This window comes from Aquila chrysaetos, chromosome Z (assembly GCF_900496995.4).
Source record: "Aquila chrysaetos chrysaetos chromosome Z, bAquChr1.4, whole genome shotgun sequence".
In the NCBI taxonomy this organism is placed as follows: domain Eukaryota; kingdom Metazoa; phylum Chordata; class Aves; order Accipitriformes; family Accipitridae; genus Aquila; species Aquila chrysaetos.
In genome coordinates this window covers 57,608,315-57,630,440 of record NC_044030.1, presented here as the reverse complement: position 1 = coordinate 57,630,440, position 22,126 = coordinate 57,608,315, and the positions used below count along the sequence as shown (strand labels likewise).

The 22,126-nt window shown below is 38.8% G+C and overlaps 1 protein-coding gene and 1 long non-coding RNA gene across 4 annotated transcripts in view; one reads left to right on the top strand and one right to left on the bottom strand.

Moving 5' to 3' along the window:
• The first annotated feature begins 11 nt into the window (after nt 1-11).
• Nucleotides 12-4,371, top strand: LOC115336418. Its single transcript, XR_005931523.1, has 2 exons — nt 12-324; nt 1,636-4,371. It is a non-coding gene; the product is annotated as an uncharacterized LOC115336418 (long non-coding RNA).
• Nucleotides 4,372-5,406: 1,035 nt separating this feature from the next.
• Nucleotides 5,407-22,126, bottom strand: part of LOC115336417 (histone-arginine methyltransferase CARM1-like) — a 75,011-nt gene continuing 58,291 nt past the window's right edge. For 2 of the 3 annotated variants that reach the window (XM_030003262.1, XM_030003264.1), the window contains exons 7-13: nt 21,134-21,224; nt 16,805-16,886; nt 14,988-15,073; nt 13,519-13,608; nt 13,153-13,290; nt 11,436-11,525; nt 5,407-8,310 (exon numbers count right to left, since the gene is read on the bottom strand). In XM_030003262.1, coding sequence (XP_029859122.1) covers nt 8,301-8,310; nt 11,436-11,525; nt 13,153-13,290; nt 13,519-13,608; nt 14,988-15,073; nt 16,805-16,886; nt 21,134-21,224 — 587 coding nt within the window. In that variant the 3' untranslated portion in view covers nt 5,407-8,300. Of the gene's footprint in view, nt 8,311-10,560; nt 11,526-13,152; nt 13,291-13,518; nt 13,609-14,987; nt 15,074-16,804; nt 16,887-21,133; nt 21,225-22,126 lie in introns of those variants that run through there. The other variant, XM_030003265.2, reaches the window with a different exon arrangement.

The following is a 22,126-nucleotide window of genomic DNA, read 5'->3' as shown; positions in this document are numbered from 1 at the left end:
GGGAGGCGGTGGGCGCCACGCATTTCCCTCCCGCGTCTTCTCGCTGGCTCTTGGTGGTGGCTGCCGTGCCGCGCCGCGGCGAAGTCGCCTCCGTCCCCCTGGGGATCCTCCGTAGCAGTTCCCGTTTGTGCCGGCTCACGCCGGAGCCGTGAAAAGGGCGGGCCGCTGTGAGGAAAGGCCCCGTCCCCCCTCCCCACCCTCCTGTCTTTGTCTCCTGCCCGCCCCTCCGCTGGCCCTGCGGCTCGGCCAGCGGGCCTGCCGCCATTTTCTCGGGCGCAGCTTGCCCAGTGCCCAGCATAAATGAGATCCCGGCTTGAATATAAGGTAAGGTACCACAGTACGGGTTCGGCAGCGGTGGTGCTGGAGAACACCAGGTGGAGCTGTTACTCCAAAACGATGCAGATGTGACGAGTCGCGTGAAACGTCAGTGCCAAGCGTTTTTTTCATAATCGGGTGTTCAATAGAGTTGTCGCTTCTGAATGCAAAGGGGATCCGTATTCATAAATGTGGTAACTATTACACTTGTGCGATTACAGTAGCTATGACAGGAAGTCAGAGCGTAGTAAATACTTCTGCAATACCACCCGTAGGATATTTAACTAAAGAAGTAATTAGAGAGAAATTACTTGGTGGAGTAAAGCTTTTTCTTCAGTACAGCTGGTGGTAGTACTATTTTTGTTCTATTTGTCTCCTGGGAATGACTCGGCAGTGACTTGCGAGATAGAACTGGCATCGGCAGGATTATGGTGTTTCGTTTTCCCACTTTTTGAAATGTTAACATCGTGCCTGTCAAAATTATGTGAAAATCCTGTGTTTTAAAGGGGGCATGGGGGAAAGAGCGTGTATTTTGAAACTTGGCTTGAGTCAATATTGCAAATTTGCATGCTCCCACAGCCTGAATGGTTTGCTTCAGTGTTTGGAACAACCTCTGTAGATATTTGAGACAAGTCCGTTCTCTACACTAATTACATTTTCCCAGTTTCTGGTGGTTTCTTTTCAAGGATTAAGACCGTGACCAAGTAAGACATTATAAAATATATTGCTATATTCAGCTTGGTTGCTATAATACAAACGTCTCCCGGAAAATAAACCAATGAAATTTTTGAGTATCAGCCAGAGATTTCAAGTCAACCAGCTTACGGGTTCAAGCATCTATCTTTCATAAGAAGTAACTAAGGGTTCCTTAAAGATCTTCAGGTACCTTAAAACAGGCTGTAATTGTAGAAGATGGTTCTTCACTTAATCGTGTCTCCAGGATATTCCCAAGTGTGTTCAGAGTCATGTATCAGCACAGATGTTTCAATATCTATTTTTTTATGTCTGTTTTATCTCTCTTCTGGACACTGCTTTGATTCCAGGGAGATAAAAATCATTAAAGAAACTAAAAGATAAAAATTCAGAAAAGTGAATTTGTAACTTCTGAACAAGATATGTAATGTTGAAATTCAGTATCACCAGTCTGTCTGTCTAGTGAACACCTCATCTCAAGATCCAGCTTTATGTTCAGATTCTTCTAAAATTGTGTCTTACATAATTGTACATTACTCCTTCAGCATGAGGTTTCCAATTTGGTATCCCAAGTATGTTTTTGGATACCCTTGAAAACGTGGTTCTGACAACGAGTTTTTTAAACAGAAAGAAGGATGATGCTCTTTGGACAGCAAAAATGAGCGGTAAGAATTCCAGGAGCATGAAGCATGTTTCACTGAATAGTCAAAGGCTGGGTAAGATCATCATGAAGTGCCTACAACCTTTTCTTCTTTCACACAGTGCATCCACATGCATTCTCATTTGTCTGTGGAATAAATTTGCTATAGTAATACCAGAAGCAGTGCTAGCATACTTGCACTTAGGGCCAGTCCCTGATGTGGCACTTTTCTGGTACTGGCTTACAGCTCAAGGAGAGCTATGGTGAATTCAGTAGCGCTGAATGCCATGCCACTGTTTCTTAGCAGACTTTGAAGAAATTAAGAATTGTGGTAAGTATAACAGGAAGTTTAAAATTGGCACGTCTCATATTTTACATAAAGATTCATAGAAGTGTGACAATATGTCTGCTTATCTGTCCTAGCCAGAACAAGAGTCCAGTAGTGTCTGTAGTAAAGAAATCAATGAAATTAAGAGAAAGAAAGAAAAAAAAAGAGGCTGTTTTTTATTAATGCATTTGTTAATAGCACATTTATCTGAGCATTTTCACATCTAAAAAAATATTTCAGCTCTGTGACACAATAGATCTGGACTTTGTATTAAGGCAATTGTAGTGAAGACTGCAACAATGGCGTGCTGTCTACTGCCTCGGTCAGGATTGCTCTGGTCGCTTCAGTGAGCCTCCTTTGACAAGACATCTGAAGGTGCAAAGCTGTAAGAAAAATGGAGTGTAACCACAGTCATAATCTGACTGTTCGAGGCAGCAGGAGAATAACTACCACAGAAGTCAGGGAAAATTGCATCATTTCATTTTCATTTGTGAATGGTACTGAAGGTACTTTGTCAGTTTCTGAAGACAGCTACATGCACCTTGTCTAAGACTATTCTTTTATAGCTTACATTATTTGTGGAGAAGCAGACAGTTCTGTCCTTGTAAATGGATTGATCGCCATGCCTTTCATCTGGTGATCCTCTCTGGAGAGAGCACCACTCTTCCACAGCCTTTCATTATCTCCCTCTACACTTCCTACAGAATGGAAAACATTTTTTTAATCTTTCTTGCCATCACAATGCAGACCTCTGACCTACAGCCAAAGCCATTTGTGTCTCTGCTGCTCCAGCTGCAGTGTGCCAAAGACCTCTTCTCTATATTGCTTTCTAGGCACTGCAGGGAAGATGGTCATTAAGTTAGTCAGCAACGCTGGCTATACTTGGCTCTGACTAAGTATCCAACCCTTTCATAGTGCAAAAAAAGATAATTTTTTTTTTTTTTTCCTTACCATCAGGTGACGTGTAGGCATAACGGAATTTTGCAGGCCAAAAGGATCTCCAAAGATCCAGATCTAAAGACAGCCTGGAACTGGTTGCTCCTGAGTGGTGAGCAATGGCAAGGTTAGCTACTCCTGCTGCCATGCTGGAGTTGGAAAGGGTGGTGACAGCACATCATGTTTTTATGAGTGACTATCCATTTCCTGGACTACGCCATAGCCAAGGAGGCAGCGGAGCCACAGTATTTCACTGCTGCCCCCTGTCTACTACCTATTTTGCTTTTACCTATAGCTACCTACAAGCTTCTTGCATCATGATTTTTAACTTTCTGAGTGACTTAGAATTCAGTGCAATGTTTGTGAGAAGTCAGCTGATTTGGAAAAGATGATGAGATGCGATTGTAAAGAAATGGTGAATTCTCAGTAGCAATTACACCATGTTACTGTCGGATGGTTACACTGAGAACTACAAACTAATTTGCAGCTAGGTTGTGTCATTTCCTCTCTTAAGACTGTGTGAGAGAGGACTTGACTTCTGGTCATATTCTCAAGTATAGAGACCTGGTATAAGTAAGTGACAGTGAAAGAAATTTAGCCACCTATTCAGAAAAATAGAGGGCAGGCTTCCTGTGAATCTTGATATTGCTCACTTGCTGTTGTTTCTAGTTAAACACACGTGCTAAGAGTTTAATCCACACAACTGATGTGAATTACATTTCCCTTTTTCCAAAGTTGGCTCAAAACACTCAGCTGCAGAGTCATTCATTCTTATTTCTCAGCTCACTATTTTAAGGGCTGATGGAATGTAGCAAAGAACAAGATTCTTAATGTCCATGTCCTGGTATTAGTGTTCCTGGGAGAATTTCTGAGACCCCCTGAAATCCAGCATTGTAGGAATGTTGTGAGCGAAGGCTGGTCTTTTTCACTTGTATTGTATTCCATATAAAGACCATGAATGCTCTTTGATCTACAGGTTTGCAGACCAAGGCTTGCATTCCTAACAGATCTTGGGAAGGCACTATTCACTTCAAATTCTTTGGAAATTCCACCTGAATGCTAGCAAAACTGGATCCGTGTTCCTGCTCTCAGTATGCGTATACCAATTATCTCATATATTAACAAAAGAAAACTTGTTCTGTTGGGGTTTGTGGTGGTGGTGATTTACTTTAAAGAAAGTACCATGTTCAGTTCTGTGCTATTTCCTGAACTCGTGTGTTTCATATTGTGTTGTACCATCCTCTTTTATTACGCTTATATGAATTAATGTACATTTGAGGATCTCTGTCATGTTAACTGTGGCACCTCAGCATAGAACACCACCCATACAACTGAAAACAAGTTTCTGCTTCCCATTCCACCAGTGAAGAAGTGTTACTTAGTGAAGAAGTGTTAGACTAAAGATTGCTTGGGATTTCTTCTCAGAGACTAAAAAATGTTCATTGTAGACCAAATTCAACTGAGAGGGCAGTGATTTGAAGTGAAAACTGAACACTGGCTGTTGCTCAGAGGCCATTAAACATAAGGTTTATCGTAAGTTACAGTGCTATTGAGCAATGTTTTGTTCACAGTAGTTTTGAATCGCAATCCACCGGATATCTGACTTCTGACTGACCAGTTAGCTAAGGGACATCTAAAGTCTCCTGTAAAACAGGCTGAAGTCTCAGTTCAGTGTTGCAAGATGACATACCTGACAACTGGCCAACCTAAGGAGGGCCAGCAGCTTTAAGAAAGATGTTTTTATACTTGCCACTCCTTTATCTTTGGTTTTCTTCACTTTACATTGGTTTCTTTTTCTTCTGTAAATACATGCATCTGAATTTCACTAAAATCTAAAATCAGCATGGGTCCAACCTGGTGAGAGGAACCTGAACAGTTAATGTTAGGTATTTGATACCCTCTTGTGTGCTTCTAGCAAGAAATTTGTTTTTCTGCCTGCAGTCTCTTATCGAACTGCTGTCTTCCATTCTACTGACTTGAGCTGCATCTTGACAGTGTATCTTCCCCCAGTTTTAGTTCTCAACTTCAATCGCTGCAGAGTTGTAAATATGTGTGTTATCTAATCAAGAAGAGTGAAAACCTATATACCACATGCCAAGGCTTCAGGAAGAATAAATTCATACCGTCTGGAGACTTGTTTTCCAACCTTTAACTGCCTTTTTTTTTTTTTTTTCATCTTGAGAGAAGAGCACAACTCCTAGAAACTTAGCTAAGCAAATTAACACCAGTTCTATTGTGTTTCACTGCACTTAGATCCAGCTGCATCAAGATTGCTTTTGGATGTCATAGTCGTTGTAAGTATTACAGTGAATACTACCACAAAGATTTCTGTGGGTCTAGTGCACACAGTATGCAGTAAATCACTACTTCTCTTAGCAACCACTATAGTAATACTAACCAGATTGAATTCCTGTACTATTCCTAAGGACAGACTATTCTAATCATCAGTTCAGGTGGGAGAACTGATACAGACATTCAAAATGAAAGTAATCAGTACTGAAAATGCAATTTATTGTGAATCACTGTGTATGTGTGACTGCTTACAAAAGTTTAAATGCATATCTCTGGGATGAAGGTAAAAGAAAATAACCATATACAATTCGTGAAAGATAAGCTGTTAAAAGCATTTCTTACTGCTGTAATTTCTTGAAGATGAACCTTCTAAATGACCGTGGATCCAACAAAGCATGAAAACTTATAGCTATTTAATATGATATTCAGTGTTTTCCCTGTTGTGCTTTTTGAGTCTATGGGATGCAAGACAATATGGCATTTTTCAACAGGATTAATATAGCCTCTTTATAAATGCGGAAATGCTGTATTTCATAATGTGGTCAAATCTGTTAAAAGAGTCTTATATTGTAAAACTACATCATAACTGTTTGCTCCAATGTCCCCACAGTTCTGCTTTAGTTTCCCTACATTCTCTAGCATTTATTAATGTTGCCTTTATAAAATACCGAAACAAAACACCAGCATTTGTACCAATAAAATGTTTTCATTGTCATGTTGTTTCAAAAATACTTTACAAATATATTCTTATGTTTATACCCAAAAAGTCCTGTAAGGTGAAAACAGTACATTGTAGTCCTTGAAGGTAGGCTCCTGTATACTTCAAAATCACTAACGCTTCAAAGCAGGAAAGAATGAAATGTTAAATGGTAATGAAACGAAGATAGTCACGGGACCTTATTTCAAACTGCAAATGGTACAGTATCTCATACCTATCTTCTCTTCTGTTCTAGCATACAATCTGGAATAAAGTGAATTCCTGAAGTAGAGAGAAATACAAATACCAGTCCTGGATCATCCAAATGACTTCAAAGTAGCAAGCACTGTGAGATATTCTTTGTACTTGTTAGTGTGTAAAGAAACAATCTTTTCTATACATATTGAAGGTACAGTTATTAGATACGTACACCTTTTGCTCTGGAATTAAAGATACACAACCTAACACTGCTGTCTGCTGCTGTTGTTTTTCCTCCCCTTTATTTACTTTCTTCCTTAAAAAGAATTGAAATTGCCACATGAAATGCACAATGTAAGGTTTTCCCCTATAGAAAATAGAATATCTTTGATATACAGACACTTTTTAGAAGAGGTTTGAGACCGAAATGTGAGATCCAGACAGACATGCAGGTCAGTTGGAGACTTTACAAATTCAGATTCATATTTCATATATTCCTTTCATAATTGCTGAGGAAAACCTGCCAAACTCTAGAAAACTGAACTACAGCTTCCTGGTATTTGGGTTTGGACATTCTTGGATTTGCTTCCTTCTCTCATATAAGCATAAAACCACCAACCACTGTGCAGACTAAATTTAGGAAGGATGGCTACCCAACCATCAGACATTGCATCAGAAATCTTACTATGCTGCTTGTACAGGTTAGAATGATAATTTCTGTTACCATTCTGAGGCAGCAACCCACATTAAATACTTTTTTTTTATATATATATATAATACTTGTGTAACAAAACAGTCTTCTATTGTGCAAACTACATTTTTATACTAGAAGTCTCTCACCTGTATTAAATGCTAGTGGAAATAACAAGGCAATCATTTTCTGATGCTAACTTCAACAGTTTCATGGCCTCAGCCATTAAGTTCATGTTACGTTTACAAGTTTCACAATCTTAGGGACTACTTTCCATAATCTCATAAACTATCTTTAAGTAGCTGCAAATGGCTGTTGATTTTGGAGAAAAACCTCTGAAACTACAGCTGTTTCTTAATTACTCCCAGCAGGGATCCTTAGCTGGTCTGTTGATCAAATGCAGCTTGTAACTTCCTGAGAGACAGATCAGTTTTTGTGGAGCTTTTCATTCAAACCAGCCTTCCAACAGTGTGTGGAAGGGTAAAGGCTGATTTTATCTTGCTAGAGGTATCACTGCAGTTATGTTTTTGGTAGTAAAATGACATATACATTTCTGATTTGACTCCAGCTCTTTAATTCAGCCTAAGGCATTTACTTTGAACAACCGAAACACATTCTATAAAAGTCATTATGTGCTCTTTTTGCATAATGTTGTCTGGAGAGACATCTCATTAAAATCTGTACTATGGTCTTCCTCATTTGCTGGGTACACAGGCCAAAAATACATCTTTTTATAGCTTGGACTCTCAATATTTCTCACAGAGTTAAGAAAAAGTGAGTGTCACACGTATCCTATCATACAGTTTTATATCACACTGTTCTAAGAGTAATTTAGAAATGTGTCCTGTTACACTCCTATAGGCATAGAGAAGTCTCAGACCATTTACAAAGTATATGCAAGATGACTTCAGGTTCATGTCTCAAAATGAACCAAATTAATGAGTTCATTGAGAGAAAACTGAAGTATTTAACACACTGCCCTGGTGAGTGAGAAGTTTAACACCAAACATTGAAATATCTGGAAATCTGGGCTGAATGTTTAAAGCATGGATGCTACATACTGCTCAAAGTTCTTTTAATGTGTTACACATAGAAACATGAGGTAGGTTTTGTTCAATAACCAAGAATATTGGTAAGAATGTTAAAAAAAAAACAACAAACAAAAAAACCCCAGTGAACCAATGTGAGCTTACTGTAAAACAGAAATAAACAGAGAAATTGTTGTTGTTCTATGCCAAATTAACTTCCTGGAATAAAATTGAGTCTGCTGCAATTCAAGTCTAAATGTGAGCACAGACTAAATTTAAATTAGTAAAAAAGGGGAAAAAAAAGAGATGGAACCACAACATTCCCTTCTCATGTGACTCACATACAATTACAGATATGTACAGTTACAAACTGAGTTTACATAAGCACCAGTAGTCCTACTAAGAACTGATTTCAGTCTCACTGGTTATGCAGCTTGGTGAGAACCTCACTTCTGTTTCCAGATGCCATCTTACAATATATTCTAGACAAACCTAAAAATGGATGAAATAATAAAAGTTAAAATACAGAATTCTTTAAAAGCTTAGAGCACTAGCTGAACTAAACAAACTTAATAAATTCTAATATAGCCTTTATATTACTCCAGAGCAAAAGCTATTGACAACTTTTTGATATTTAATAAGGACTTTTATTAAATTGAAAGTGGTATAACCACAATGCTCAGCTAATGTATGTCAGACAAGTCTCACTGGAATAAAGCTACGAAATCAGTCCCCTGTGCTGTTACTGGATTTATTAAATGCAGTGTGATTTCAAATTTAACTTGTCTTTTCATCTAGATTTGCAGCTCTGCAGGCAAGTGTAAAATACTACCAAATCCACTATAGCTTATTTTACAAAGGCAGAGGCTTTCTTTTGCTCTTGTTTATAGCAGCTCAGGCCATTGCCTTCACAGAAATGAAAGGCCTCCCAGTCCAGTCTTTTATTTTTACCTTATGCTATAGAATTAGTATGGAGTTGTTTTAAATGAGCAAAAAATATCCAGAATTGCCCCTTCTCTACTACCTATCCATGTGGTACAAGGATAAGTATTTGCATCAGGGACACTGGCATGTAGGCTGGATGTGTTGGCATAATGTCCCACCATGCACAGTAATTTGCATGCCCTAGTTTAAAACCTGGATTATATTTTAATTTTTAAAAACCTTATGAGTACTTTGAAAGATACCTCATGTTTATAAATAAGCATTTTTCTTTTGGAAAGTCTTTGCCTTTGTTTCAGATTTCTGGTAATTGCGATGTGAGGGCAAGAGCAAAATGGAGAAGGATCAATAAAAAAAAATAATGCAGCCTCACAGGGGAGAAGCCTGTTAAATAAGGTGTGTTGTGGCAGGATTTTATAACCAAGCGCTCTAAGAATTAATGTATAAAAGAACAGCAGTCTAAATTATTGAACTCAATATGGTTAATTGGCTAGCAACCATGAAATCACATAGTGACATTTTTACATTCAATTTTCAAACTAGAACACAGCTTCCTATAACTTAAAGTACTTCTATATAAAGAAGGACAAGCAGGGGATCAGGCCCAGCCAGCATGGGTTCATGAAAGGCAGGTCCTGCTTGACCAACCTGATCTCCTTCTATGACCAGGTGACCCGCCTAGTGGACGAGGGAAAGGCTGTGGATGTTGACTTCAGCAAGGCCTTCGACACTGTCTCTCACTTCTCTTGGTTAAAAACTGGCTGGATGGCCAGGCCCAAAGAGCAGTCGTGAATGGAGTTAAATCCAGTTGGCGGCCGGTCAAAAGTGGTGTTCCCCAGGGCTCAGTACTGGTGCCAGTTGTTTGTTTAATATCTTTGTCAATGATCTGGACAAGGGGATCGAGGGCACCCTCAGTAAGTTTGCAGGCAGCACCAAGTTGGATGGGAGTGTTGATCTGCTCGAGGGTAGGAAGGCTCTACAGAGGGATCTGGGCAGGCTGGATCAATGGTCCGAGGCCAATTGTATGAGGTTCAACAAGGCCAAGTGCCAGGTCCTGCACTTCGGTCACGGCAACCCCATGCAGCGCTACAGGGGAAGGAAGAGTGGCTGGAAAGCTGCCCAGTGGAAAAAGACCTGGGGGTGCTGGTCGACAGCCGGCTGAATATGAGCCAGCAGTGTGCCCAGGTGGGCAAGAAGGCCAATGGCATCCTGGCCTGTATCAGAAACAGTGTGGCCAGCAGGAGCAGGGAGGTGATCGTCCCCCTGTACTGGGCACTGGTGAGGCCGCACATTGCGGGCTGTGTTCAGTTTTGGGCCCCTCACTACGGGAAAGACATTGAGGTGCTGGAGCGTGTCCAGAGAAGGGCAACCAAGCTGGTGAGGGGCCTGGAGCACAAGTCTTATGAGGAGCGGCTGAGGGATCTGGGGCTGTTCAGTCTAGAAAAGAGGAGGCTGAGGGGAGACCTTATCGCTCTCTACAACTGCCTGAAGGGGGGTTGTAGTGAGGTGGCTGCTGGTCTGTTCTGTCAGGTGGCTGGAGATAGAAGAGAAGAAATGGCCTCAACTTGAGGCAAGGAAGATTTAGGTTAGATATTAGAAAAAATTTCTTTACTGAGAGGGTTGTCAAACATTGGAATGGGCTACCCAGGGAAGTGGTTGAGTCACCATCCCTGGAGATATTCAAAAAGCAAGTGGACAGGGTACTTAAGGACATGGTTTAGTAGGCATGGTTAATGGTTGGACTTGATGATCTTGAAGGTCTTTTCCAACCTAAATGATTCTATGATTCTAAAAGGGCCCACTCTAAAGCCAAAAGGACTGATGTGCTGCACATTTGATGTACAGAGGAACATTAATTTTCATCAAACACAATGTCTATTTTGTTATATATGATTACTTTGGAATTGTCATATAGGTCTGAGTCAGAAAAATAGGAAACAGGAAACATAATGAATGAGGGAAGCATTTTCCATGTGTACCTCTGGAAAAAAAAAATCAATTCCAACAGCTGTATTTGCCTATTTTTATGCCAAATACAGCATAAGAATGAGAACAGAACACAGCCAGCCTGTTTTTCTCAAAAATATTTTTTTTTCTTATGGAAGAATTGATGGCTCCTTCCTCCTGCTAGTTTTGATCTGTAATTGACAGCCTTTCCCAAAATACAGTGCTGTAGCAACACCTAATGAAGGTCCCTGCTCAGTTGGAAAGAGTTGCACAGCAGGTAGATTTTTTTCCTCCCCTAATGTTTAATACAGAAAGGACAGGTCCTTCATGTCAAATAGTAATATCAATTTACATACTTAGAGTGCGTCTTGGCATATTGGTGTTTCCTCCAGTCACAATAAGCTACATCACACAACAGGAAACAGCAGGAGATTTTAAGTATACGTTAGTTCAAGTAAGTAAATGTCTACTATTTTGTCAGCACTAAATCATTACAGATCGTAAATAAAGCTTTTTTCTTTTGCTCTTTGTCACACAGCCTAAATAGAATATTGGCTTATATAAGTAACTACTGCTAATACAAAACAATAATGAACTCATACCTGTAGAAATAAAATAAACTGTAAGAGGCCAGAGACTTTATCTTCCAAAGTGGGTGTGCTTTGCTTCCTGTCATACAAGATGCTACCACTCTACAATGGTGTATTTTAGTCAAAAGCATTTCTTACCTGAAAAATGGATTCTTTAAATCAATAATGTTACCAGATTTAAATCCTGTCTGGTCCACCATAGCCACAATCTGAATATCATAACTTTGTCTGCATCAGAAAGAGAAGTATGGGGAAAAAAAAGAGGTAATGGAACTAAAACAACTATAACATCTTGTGTGAAAAAATACCAGTGTAGTTACTGTCTGAATAATAACCACTTAGTGTAACAAGCAAAGGGAATTTATTTGCAGTGCTATCAGTGAAAGGGCATGATTGTTTAATCATCTGTAAAGAAGTAAAATGTGCAAGATGCTTAAGTGATTTTAAGCGTTTGCATCTGAAAATATAATTTTGCACTGACAGTATTCAATAGTGAAAGATATCCTCCCCCCCCCCCCCCCCCCCCCCCCCCCCCCTTACATTAGCAAATACAGAGTATTATTTCATGATCAAAAATATCTAACTGGCCAGATAGCATTAGGTTCACTCTTGTCATAATCCTGGATTTCACCAGGAAGGATATTCTTCACAGGACTTTTTGCAAGAAACTGAGTTTACACAGAAAAGTAAAGAGGACCAACTGAGCAACTGAGAGCATACCAAAATGCTGAAGCTGAGCAGAGCTTGTCCTCCTGCATGGAACAGCAACACAGAGGTGCTATATTGATCCCAAAAGCAGATTAGCTTTGTGGCAGGACTTCCTAGCTCAGTGCTAATACACGGTTAAAGTGCTTCTCATTCTCAGTCTGGCAAGGTTGCTAGCTCAGGCATCTCTGAGCCATGCTCCATTGTAGATTGCCTTATGTAGTGGCATATTTACAGCAGTGGCTATGTGATCACTTTGTGGCATACAGTGTTTCTTTTACATATTAAAATATGAATACATTTTACATTTGAAAGATACATATCAAGATCTGTATTATTTATTTTCTTGTTGAGGAATTCCATAAGCAGAAGATCTGGAAATTTGACAAGTCCCAAATCCAGTATTTGTTGCTGATGTGATTAAAGAGCCCTGGAAGTACTACTGACAGCTTTGATGTCACTGGAATCACCTGACTGGTCAGCACATTCCACCCCTCCACCCCCCCCACCCCCCCAAAAAAAAAAAATTACACCCTTCCAAAAGCAGCCATCTTCATTAGTCTCAGTGGAAGGACAAACAACACATGAAAAGCACTATTCTTAAACAGGGGAGCATATCCATAAGGAATTTTTTTCAGAATTAAAAATGTAATGGATTTGGGATCAACCCCACTTCTTGTTTCTGCACAGGACTTGCTGAGAGACAAGTGATGTTTGGGCTTCAGGCAAAACAGCCAGGCTGCTGACAAAGACATGGCCAGAGGTTACTTTACCAGAACAAGGTGTGGAAAATGACTGGACACGACCTGAGAAAATTGCTGTGTGTGAGAGATAGAGGAGTGGAAAGCTGACAAAAGCTGCAAGTAGCACTGTGAGGGAAGGCAGGATGTGACAGGTGGTTAAGGAGAAGGTATGCAAGAAGGAACATCACAAGTAACAGGAGTGGAATATAGAGACCGTTTGGTGACCAGAGTCTTACACAGTCAACAGTGCCTACGTAACTGTATCAGTGATACCACATAAATTGGTAGTGGTACCAGAAATAACAAATGTGGGTACAAGCATACCCAAAAATGAACTGGTGTCTTTTGGGTACCTCTAACAAGAACAGCCACACTACAAAATCTGCTTGGGAAGCATTTATACTTACTGTTTATTGGCAACAAGTAGGACTTTCCCTGAGAGAGTTTCCCCCTCTTTAGCAAAGAGAGGCGTCTGAAGAAGGCAGCGTATTTGATACCAGTGAGTGAGAGGTTCTGTCGGTGCAGTGGACAACCAAACAGTTACCCTAAAACAAATGAGAAAAACCATCTAGACTTTGTTTCCAGTCTTCTCCTTTCACAAGGTTATCACACTTCTTGATGCCTTCTAGAGTTAACATTTCTTTAATATGAAGGAATTGCATTACAAACAAGGTCAGCACCAGTTAAAGGTTAATTCTGTCATGCTTTGTATGAAAGATGCAATTTTTTCCTCTGTAGTTAGTATTTCATAGGAAGAAGAAAAAAGTACTTACACCGATCCTACAAATGCCACATCAAACCAGAAGGCGAGGCCATGGATTAGTCCAGACTGCATTATTTGGAAAACAAAAGGGATTTCCACTCTGCAGGAGAAAAAAACCAATATGCTACCAAAGTAATTTCCAAGAAGTACTAAAAATGCCACCAGAAACCTACGTTGTATTAATTTATGTATTTCCACTCTTATTCATCATTTTGTGTCTCAATTTTCCATACATTTAAAAGGATATGCTCTTTTTCACTGTGTCAATAGAATTAACCAATGGCACTGATTTAGGTGTTAGTTTTTTGTGTGCCTTATTTGATAGTAGAATCAAATGTGCCACTACACAAGTGTTACTGCATCATTTGTGGCAACACTGCAGACAGTTATAAATACAGGGGTTCAGTCTTTCCAATGAAAAATTTCCCATTCCCAGTGAAGGACTTGGATTTAGTTTAAATACTATTTTGAATAGGAAAATGTTCCACTACAAATTTGACAAACAGAACTACTACTGGAACCAGAAGGAAAAATTGAGCTGCTTGAGCAGGAGTTGGAATATTTTCCCTTCCAAAAGAACTATTACTGGCTATGTAGTTGAACCCAAATCTCACCCACTCTTGCAGAAACGTATCATAAAATTAGCATTAAGGTATGAACATGTTAGTTCCGAGAACCACTGAAGGAAGTCAGCACTAGCCAGCTGAAACTGGAAAGCAATTCTGCAGCTGTTTCCCCCCTCTTAGAGCAATTCTTCTCTCTCACTAGACCATGTCATTTATACAATTAGTTGTGAGTCATGTTGAAACAACAAGGATTCAGAGTTTCAGAGACAGCCTGTGATATTTTCCCCTTACAACAGTGTCTTGCAAGGTCTTGAAGTACTCCCTCAAATTCTCCCATATGGTACATTTTATTTCACATATGTACTGAGAAGGAGGCTTCTCTGCTGTCATTCGGGGACACAGGGGATGCAGGTTGGTTTATATCTAAGACTTTCCAACTAAAGATTTGAAGGAGCTCTGGATGGAAGTAAAGAGGTACAGCTGACTCCTGTTAGACTGGAAAATGTTTAAAAAAAAAAAATACACAAGAGTTCAGCAAGGCAGCTTGTGATGACACCATTTGACAAGGTCTTTTAGGACGTCTACGCAGAAAACTAAAAACTGCCTTGAAACTAGATTTAAATGTGTCCCAACGTATAATGCTAAGAGGTAAACACTCTCCTCCAGAGCCCATTTTATCCCTTTCAGTAAGAAAAATTTGTGAACTGATCTCTGATGTTTCACAGGCTCACAAACAGGCTTCTCTGATAATACTAGACAAATCGTCACGCAGATGAATGCTCTGGTCCATTACGGGTGATGTACTAATCATTCTGGCATGCCACCTTCCCTCCTCCACACCTCTGAGCACTAATGATCAACATCCAGTTACAAAAAAAGAAAGATTAAGACTAGGTTGCTGGCGTCTGCTGACCTATGCAAATCTTCCTCAGTGGCTTCCATGAAGTTAATGGTGTACTTCACTGTCTGGGCCATCAGAATTCTCACATCAAAAGTATCCTATGGGGGTCAAAAAGAGAGAGTTGCAAGTGTTATCATTCTGTCTTGTCAGTGTACAAACTTCTTTTCTGTTAAAAAAAACTGGAAAAAAAGACAAAAAATAAACTTAAAATGTTTCATTTTTTTACAGCATCCCTTAGAACACTGTTAGATTTTGCAGTATTATCAGGATTAAATATATTTTATAGATTACATACCTCTCAAAGACTGTTTTATTCAACCTAGAAACAATAAAATTTGTCTAGAAATTGATCACTTGTTAAAAAAAAAAACCAAAACAAAATGGTGGGTTTGTTTGGCTGGTTTGTTTGGTTTGGGTTTTTTTGTTGTTTTTTGTTTCTTTGTTTTTTAAACTACACATATTTTGGTGTGCTTTTCTGCACTGCACAGTTGGGGAAGCTGAACTAAGGCAGTATGGAAATACTTGAAAATTAAATTACGAAGTATAGGAAGCAAACTTAATACAGATCTCCCTCTAGAAAAAAGTTAGGAGTAGTCAGTCACCAAATGAAAACTTTTCCCTTCATTTTTCTTTCTTTAATCCCATGTACTAATCCTAATCTATCACTGTTCACAAGCTCTTTCGTAAGTAAAGCAAATTCTTCACGTAAAGGCTTCTATCATCTCCCCCTCCTGAGAACTAAAATCTATCTACAGAGTAAGGGGAAGCCAAGGAGATATGTGATTTTTTTTTTAAAAAAAGAAATAACAATTTAATGTGGCTTTTATTGGGCAATGCATTTCTGATCTCCAAGACAGGAAGAATTTCAGCGGAGACAAAACCAAACCTGTACTTCGTACAGGATGCAAGTATGTGCCACAGTCCTGCAGATTACTCCATTCTCTAACTGAAAGCCAAAGAGCCAGCACTGAGAATGACCATGCTATAGTCCAAGATATGGCAGAAATTCATGAAGCCAAGTGAGAGTTTTCTATTATCCATTTCAAGTACTAAAAGCAGTTGAGTGCAGAAGGTCACATGAGTAGTCTGATGGTCTTTCCAGACTTCTGGACAGGTTTTAGGGTCTCCATGCAACAGCAGCTACACTGCTATTGCTACTTAAACTAGTTAGCCTAAAGCTAGCCAAGGTTTGTTGCAGTCAAATTTCTGAGAGCAAACCTTTTCATTGCACCTACACCGAAGCATTATGCTTGGGTGGCAGGTGGGAATTGTTTAGGTTTTTTCCCCAGAGAGGTAAGAAGGATTTCTCCCACATTCTTTCTAACTAGGTACCACCTAGACTTTTACTAAAAAGAAAGAAGGAGAACAGCAGGTGCTAGATCCAAGTTACCAATAAAATAAGCATATTTACATATTAAAAAAGGGTTGTTTCATAATATAGAAACCTGTTTGCTTGGCTGCTTTCTCTTTTAATTTGTGGATCAGAGATGGGAAGGGAAAAATCAGGGTCAAGTCACTTGTTTAAGAGGCTGGACACACTGAGGGAAGCTAGTTGTATGGTAGGAAGACAGTTGTTCACATGCTGTGGCTTCCTAATGTGTGCATATCTCTAGACATCTGCTATTCATAGCAAAACCAGGAATATTACATAGAGTAGTTAACCTTTGACAGCAGCTCTGTTCACACTTGTAGTTAGTTCCTGGCTGTCTACTTAACAGCCACAGAGCACTGTTAAACAAGGAGGCTACTGTACTTCTAAGATTTTGTGGAGGGGACAAGATAGGGAGAGGAAAAAACACAAAAAATAACCCCCAGACATACAAACCTACCACAATTGGTTGTTGCAAATACTCATCCACAGCTGCACTGTGCAGACTGGACAGATTGACCCCATAAAACCATTCTTGGTACCTAGAAACAGCAACACATAAAATGTTTAGGGAAAAATGTTTTTTTCTGGGTTCCAACCAGTCCCAGGCACAATAACTGTAAATGGCAGGTGAAGTGTGGCTAAGCACCTCTTTCCCTTTCTCCCATCTGCCAAGGGGCCAAATTGCAATCCTCCTTAGCTTACTTTACGTTCCCCACAGACATCCTATACAGCACTAAGGTGACATGATCCCCTCAAATGGGCATATGGAGACATTTCACACTATGCTTCTGAAAGAATCCACACAGCAAGCAGAGAACAGGGAGAAGGGCTGAGGCACTCTTAAGCTACTTTTGTAATCTTGAGCTATTCCAGAATTGGGGGTGGACCTTGTCTAAATCAAAATGGTGATGAGGACACCTGTATTACAGGTCTGTTCCTTTTTATTGACATTAAGAAGGAAAATAAAGGTTATCCTATACTAACAGAATGGGGAAAAAACTCTGTATTTTTATCTTACCGATTTATGCAAATGTGCATTTAATGTATCTTCAAGACTGTTTCCAGTATGAAATTTGAAATTAAAATATACATGCTTGCAGTAATCTTCCTTCTGCATATAACCCTCTTATCAACTTATAGAAAAGTTTAATAGGTATCTTTACTTCCAGATAACATAAACAAAAGGGGATGGAAAGAGGAAACGGCAAGGAAGCTCAGCTCCTTGTGATGGAAGTACCATCTAAATACAAAACCACGGTCAAGCCTTCCAAGTCCTCAGAAGCACTTAAAAAGGGAAACCTTAAATGTTTGTCCTCATTGTTACAACATTGTACAACTCCTAAGCTATCGTAACTTTTTTCAAAGTGGATGAGTTAGTCTAAACCAATCTGGCAATATCCCTTTAATACTGATAAATTCCGCATTACTAGTTCTGTGCTAATTGCATAGAGGAAAGATGCCCAGATGACTGCATGCCTTAAAGACATCTGAGAAGATATCTTCAAGGAAAATCTCAAATAAGCACAACAGAGGAAATCAGCTGACACCAGTAACTGCAAGTGATCTTTTACCCTTTTCCATATGTTTGCTGTACTGTATAATTGAGTTGCTTATTTATCACTGATGAGAAACAGACATAATGCACACTATTTCTAAGCACTCGCTGTGTATTTATGCTTTGTATCTTTCTATCTTTGCAAGGTTTTCACCAACAAAGAGAGCAGTCTGTTCTTCTATGGTAGACTATACATTATCACACTTTCAGGAACAATTACTGGTAAATACAAATTAATATGCAACTCAAGCACAACAGTAAGCCAATCTATAGGCCTGAAGAGAAACAAAACATACTTACACAGTCTCATAATTATTACTACTCTACAGATCCAAGACAATAATTCTAAGTGTATGAGAAACATGTAGCCTTTCCTTTGTATAGTAGTAAACATTCTATGCTAACTGCTGCATCTAATGTTAGAATACACAGCATGATTTTTGCATAGGATTTTGAAGGTTTTTTTAAAGTCCTGGTACCTTTACCAGAGGCAAGTTCAAACTGTAAATATAGATATTTCTTTCAGTCTTTTGCTCAAGTACTATCATCCAACCAAATCCAAACCCATATACAATCTCTAAGACACAGGATATACATTTAGCTAAATAGGAAAGGATTTATTACACACAAAACACATCTTCTGTTCCAAGTAACAAAGCTGGACAGTGAATTAAAGGTGTTTCTTGAGGCCTGGAATTTGAAGCTTAGCAAATCACAGGCTGTCACCAACTAGTTCCTGATGGTTTCCTTCAAATGTCCAAAAAAGCCCTGAGAAAGTGCTTTGTCTGAAATAAGACTTTTATAGCTCTGGATCTATCAGGATATCCAGACCTTTTAATATTAAGAACATGAATGTCCTAGAGTGGTGCAGAAGCAGAACTACTGCACTCTCACTCAGAACATTTTGATCCCACATTTGGTCGAAGACATTAAAAGCACTAATTTGTTGGTCTTTAGAGCACTCAGTAACCTCAGGAGCATTTAATCCTCTTGCACAATCAATGTTCTGGGCATACATCCATGCAAAATGACAACTATGTGGACTGATAGGAGGGACTGATACTACAGCCCTCTGCTCACAGGACATCAAGACAGCAATAAATTATACTGTAAGCACACAAACTATTTTGTCTAGGAACATGTCAGATAGAACCTGATACACAAGGATTATCATCAAGGGCAATTGTGTGACATTTCTGTGGTTAGTTTGGTTGAAACAGTCTCATAAAAAAATTACAAGTAGGTAATAAAAAGATCTGTCAAAAATGGGAGACATCCTTTTGCAAAGATGGGTGGAGGAAAGACTGCAGTATGTTGCCATATGATACCAACCTGATTGCTATCATAACTGCAAAGTATTACTACAATCTGTGATAATAATGTCAATGACAAAAACATTCCTGGTGTAAAGAGAAATCAGTTACTAAAGCAGACTTGAAAAATCTGGTTTTCCCCTTTATGCAGTTCTCTGAAAGCCTTGCAATGGTTGACAGAATTCAGCTTATTAAATGTATGCCAGCTTGATACAAATGAAGTTCTCTTTTATTTTTTATTTAGAATGCAGATGGTGTATTTGTGTTAACAAAATGTAAGAAACTAATCTAGCTGGACTATTCATTCCCAACTGTACAATTCTTAAACAACAAAAGGTAGCAGAATTTTTCCCACCACCGATAACATTAACATATATGTCAGTGTTCATGGAGATACACATACATACACTTTATCTACCCTACAGGCATTCCACAGACATCTTACATTTATTACAAATGAAGATGAAGCATCCCAAGCAGTCTGAAATTAAATGCTTTCATATTGGCAGTAACATCCAGTCCTGTACAGACCTGGGGAAAAAAAAAGCTATATTTCTGCTTCAAACTACTAAGTATGTATCTATTTTCTTTATTAAGTGATGAAGAATCTGCATCGTAGCACAACATTGTGCTTCAGTCTTGTAATCTGTAGTCTAATATGTATCATTGACATATCATGCATATAAGCAAAAATAACAGGATCTTTGGGAAGAGGGACCAGAATGACAATGGAGATGCAAAAACTTATCAGAAGTTAGTTTTACCTTCTTTTTCCAGCCTCTTCACATAGAAAAATACTGTAGCAGTTTTTGTGATTGTAAACACATAATGCAAGTGTTTCATAACTAGCTCAACCTACACAGTGAGACAAAAGAGCACAAACTGGCTGTATAAAGTAACATTGCCAGCAAAGGATTCAGCATGTAAATTACTTGAATTTCTCTCACTCCTCTAATCACTATAGAAATAGTAAGATTTTTGTCATAGGTCTACTTCAGAGGCAGCCAGAAGAAACCTTGTAAGTGTGAGCAGTTATGGTGTAACCTGGGCTTGGAAGAAAACTTTGTCTTTAATCTAGGATACCAACAAATAGGTTTGATGAAGACCACTTAATGTTCATATTCCACATTGCAAGCTGAAAGCACAGTTGAAAGACTGCATTTATAATCTTACAGAAGATTTAAAAATAGTCAACCGCGGAGTTCCACAGTACCTTTTATCCAAAACCTTTAAATAATAATCTATAAATGGCTAATTTATAAATTAACTGATCTGTATCACATGAGGGACTGGAGATGTTTGAAAATAAACCTGCCATTTGCTGAAATGGAATCATCTCAAATTCTCCTCATTAAAATATTGCTGAAAATGTTTCCTCCTATATAGAACACAGCAACAGCTCATCAATGGATAGTAGCAGTAGGACATTCCAAGGCAAAATGAGTACAACTTCTAGTTAAAACTGCATCAAAAATTTAGGTGGAAGAAAGTAACTGCCAAACTGAAAATTGTTCAGGAGATGGGAACTGATACTTATTCTCTGGGAAGACTACCAAGGTATCTTTCCTGTGCTCATGCACCTGGGAATTCAGGCAATACAATGATCAGCATCCACAGCATACCATGCTGTGGTGTAGCAAAGGAAACACTAGCACCTGATTCACAGTCAACTCTTCTTCTACCAATGGAATCAATTTATCTCAAAAAGAGACCCAGTCAGCTCTAGCACTTCCTGAGAGATCCTTCAGACTTGCACAATAAACAGCATGACTGTAGGCCAGAGCAGAAGTGAACATAGAAAACATAAAAGCATTCTCTTCCAATGTTGACAGATAGTTTATGCTGAATCAAAGAACTGATTTATTTTTAACCTCTACTGAATCTTTGATAAAAATAAAATAACATAAATAATCATTACCAAAAATTGGCTCTGGAGTACTGTTCCATGTACAGCTGCTCATCAGAAAAAGGAGCCAAATGAATGTCACTGTAAGTTGGGAACATCATTCCTAGTAAACAAAAGACAATATAAAGTAGCAAGGCAAGTGTTCAAGAAGTGTTTGCACAATGCTCTTAAATACATGGCTTACTGTTAAGGTTGCCCTGTGTGGAGTAAGAAGTTGGACTCGATGATCCTTGTGAGTCCCTTCCAGCTCAGGAAATTCTGTGATTCTATAGTCTCAAGATGTCTCTACAGGAATGTCTTCACTAGTGAGAAACCTCTAGTTCAGAAGCAGCAATTGTCATACACTTCAGAAATCTTAACATTTAGTTTCATTAACATATGGGTTACTGAAATGTGAATATGCTAAAGCAGTTAGTAAAAAACTCAACCCAGAACAACTTACAGAGCAGACCACAATAATTCATGAAGTCCTAATAATTTATGGTCCTGTATCAAATATTTGAATTATTTAGCTTCCTTCAAATGAAGTGAAATGCTAGCTATTAAATACCTTCTCAGCACTGTCCAGTGGAATTATAGCACCTTCTTTGCTTACAGCTAACTTAAATATAACATCTGTGTGAAGGATTTACATTAAAGCTCAGACTTGATCTTGAATTAAACTGCTGGGTATGGTTTTGGTCAAATTTGGAGGAGCTGCTGTTAATGAATGAAGTAGTTCTATGCACTGCATTCTTAAGGCTTTTATCCAGGAAACTCATTGCACTTCAGAGTAAATACTGAAAATTTTACAAACACAAAAATGTATGTTACACCTTTTTATTTTAACAGATGCTCAAGTTGAGAAATGGAATTTTATTTGCATGAAATAGCAAATCAGTGACAGAGCAGGGAATGAAATCCTCATCTACTAGTTTGCAAGAATGCATTTTTATTAGGATCTTGCACTCTAATGGCTTAGGAAACCAGGGGAATTACCTTCCATTATCTTCTGTGGACAGTTCA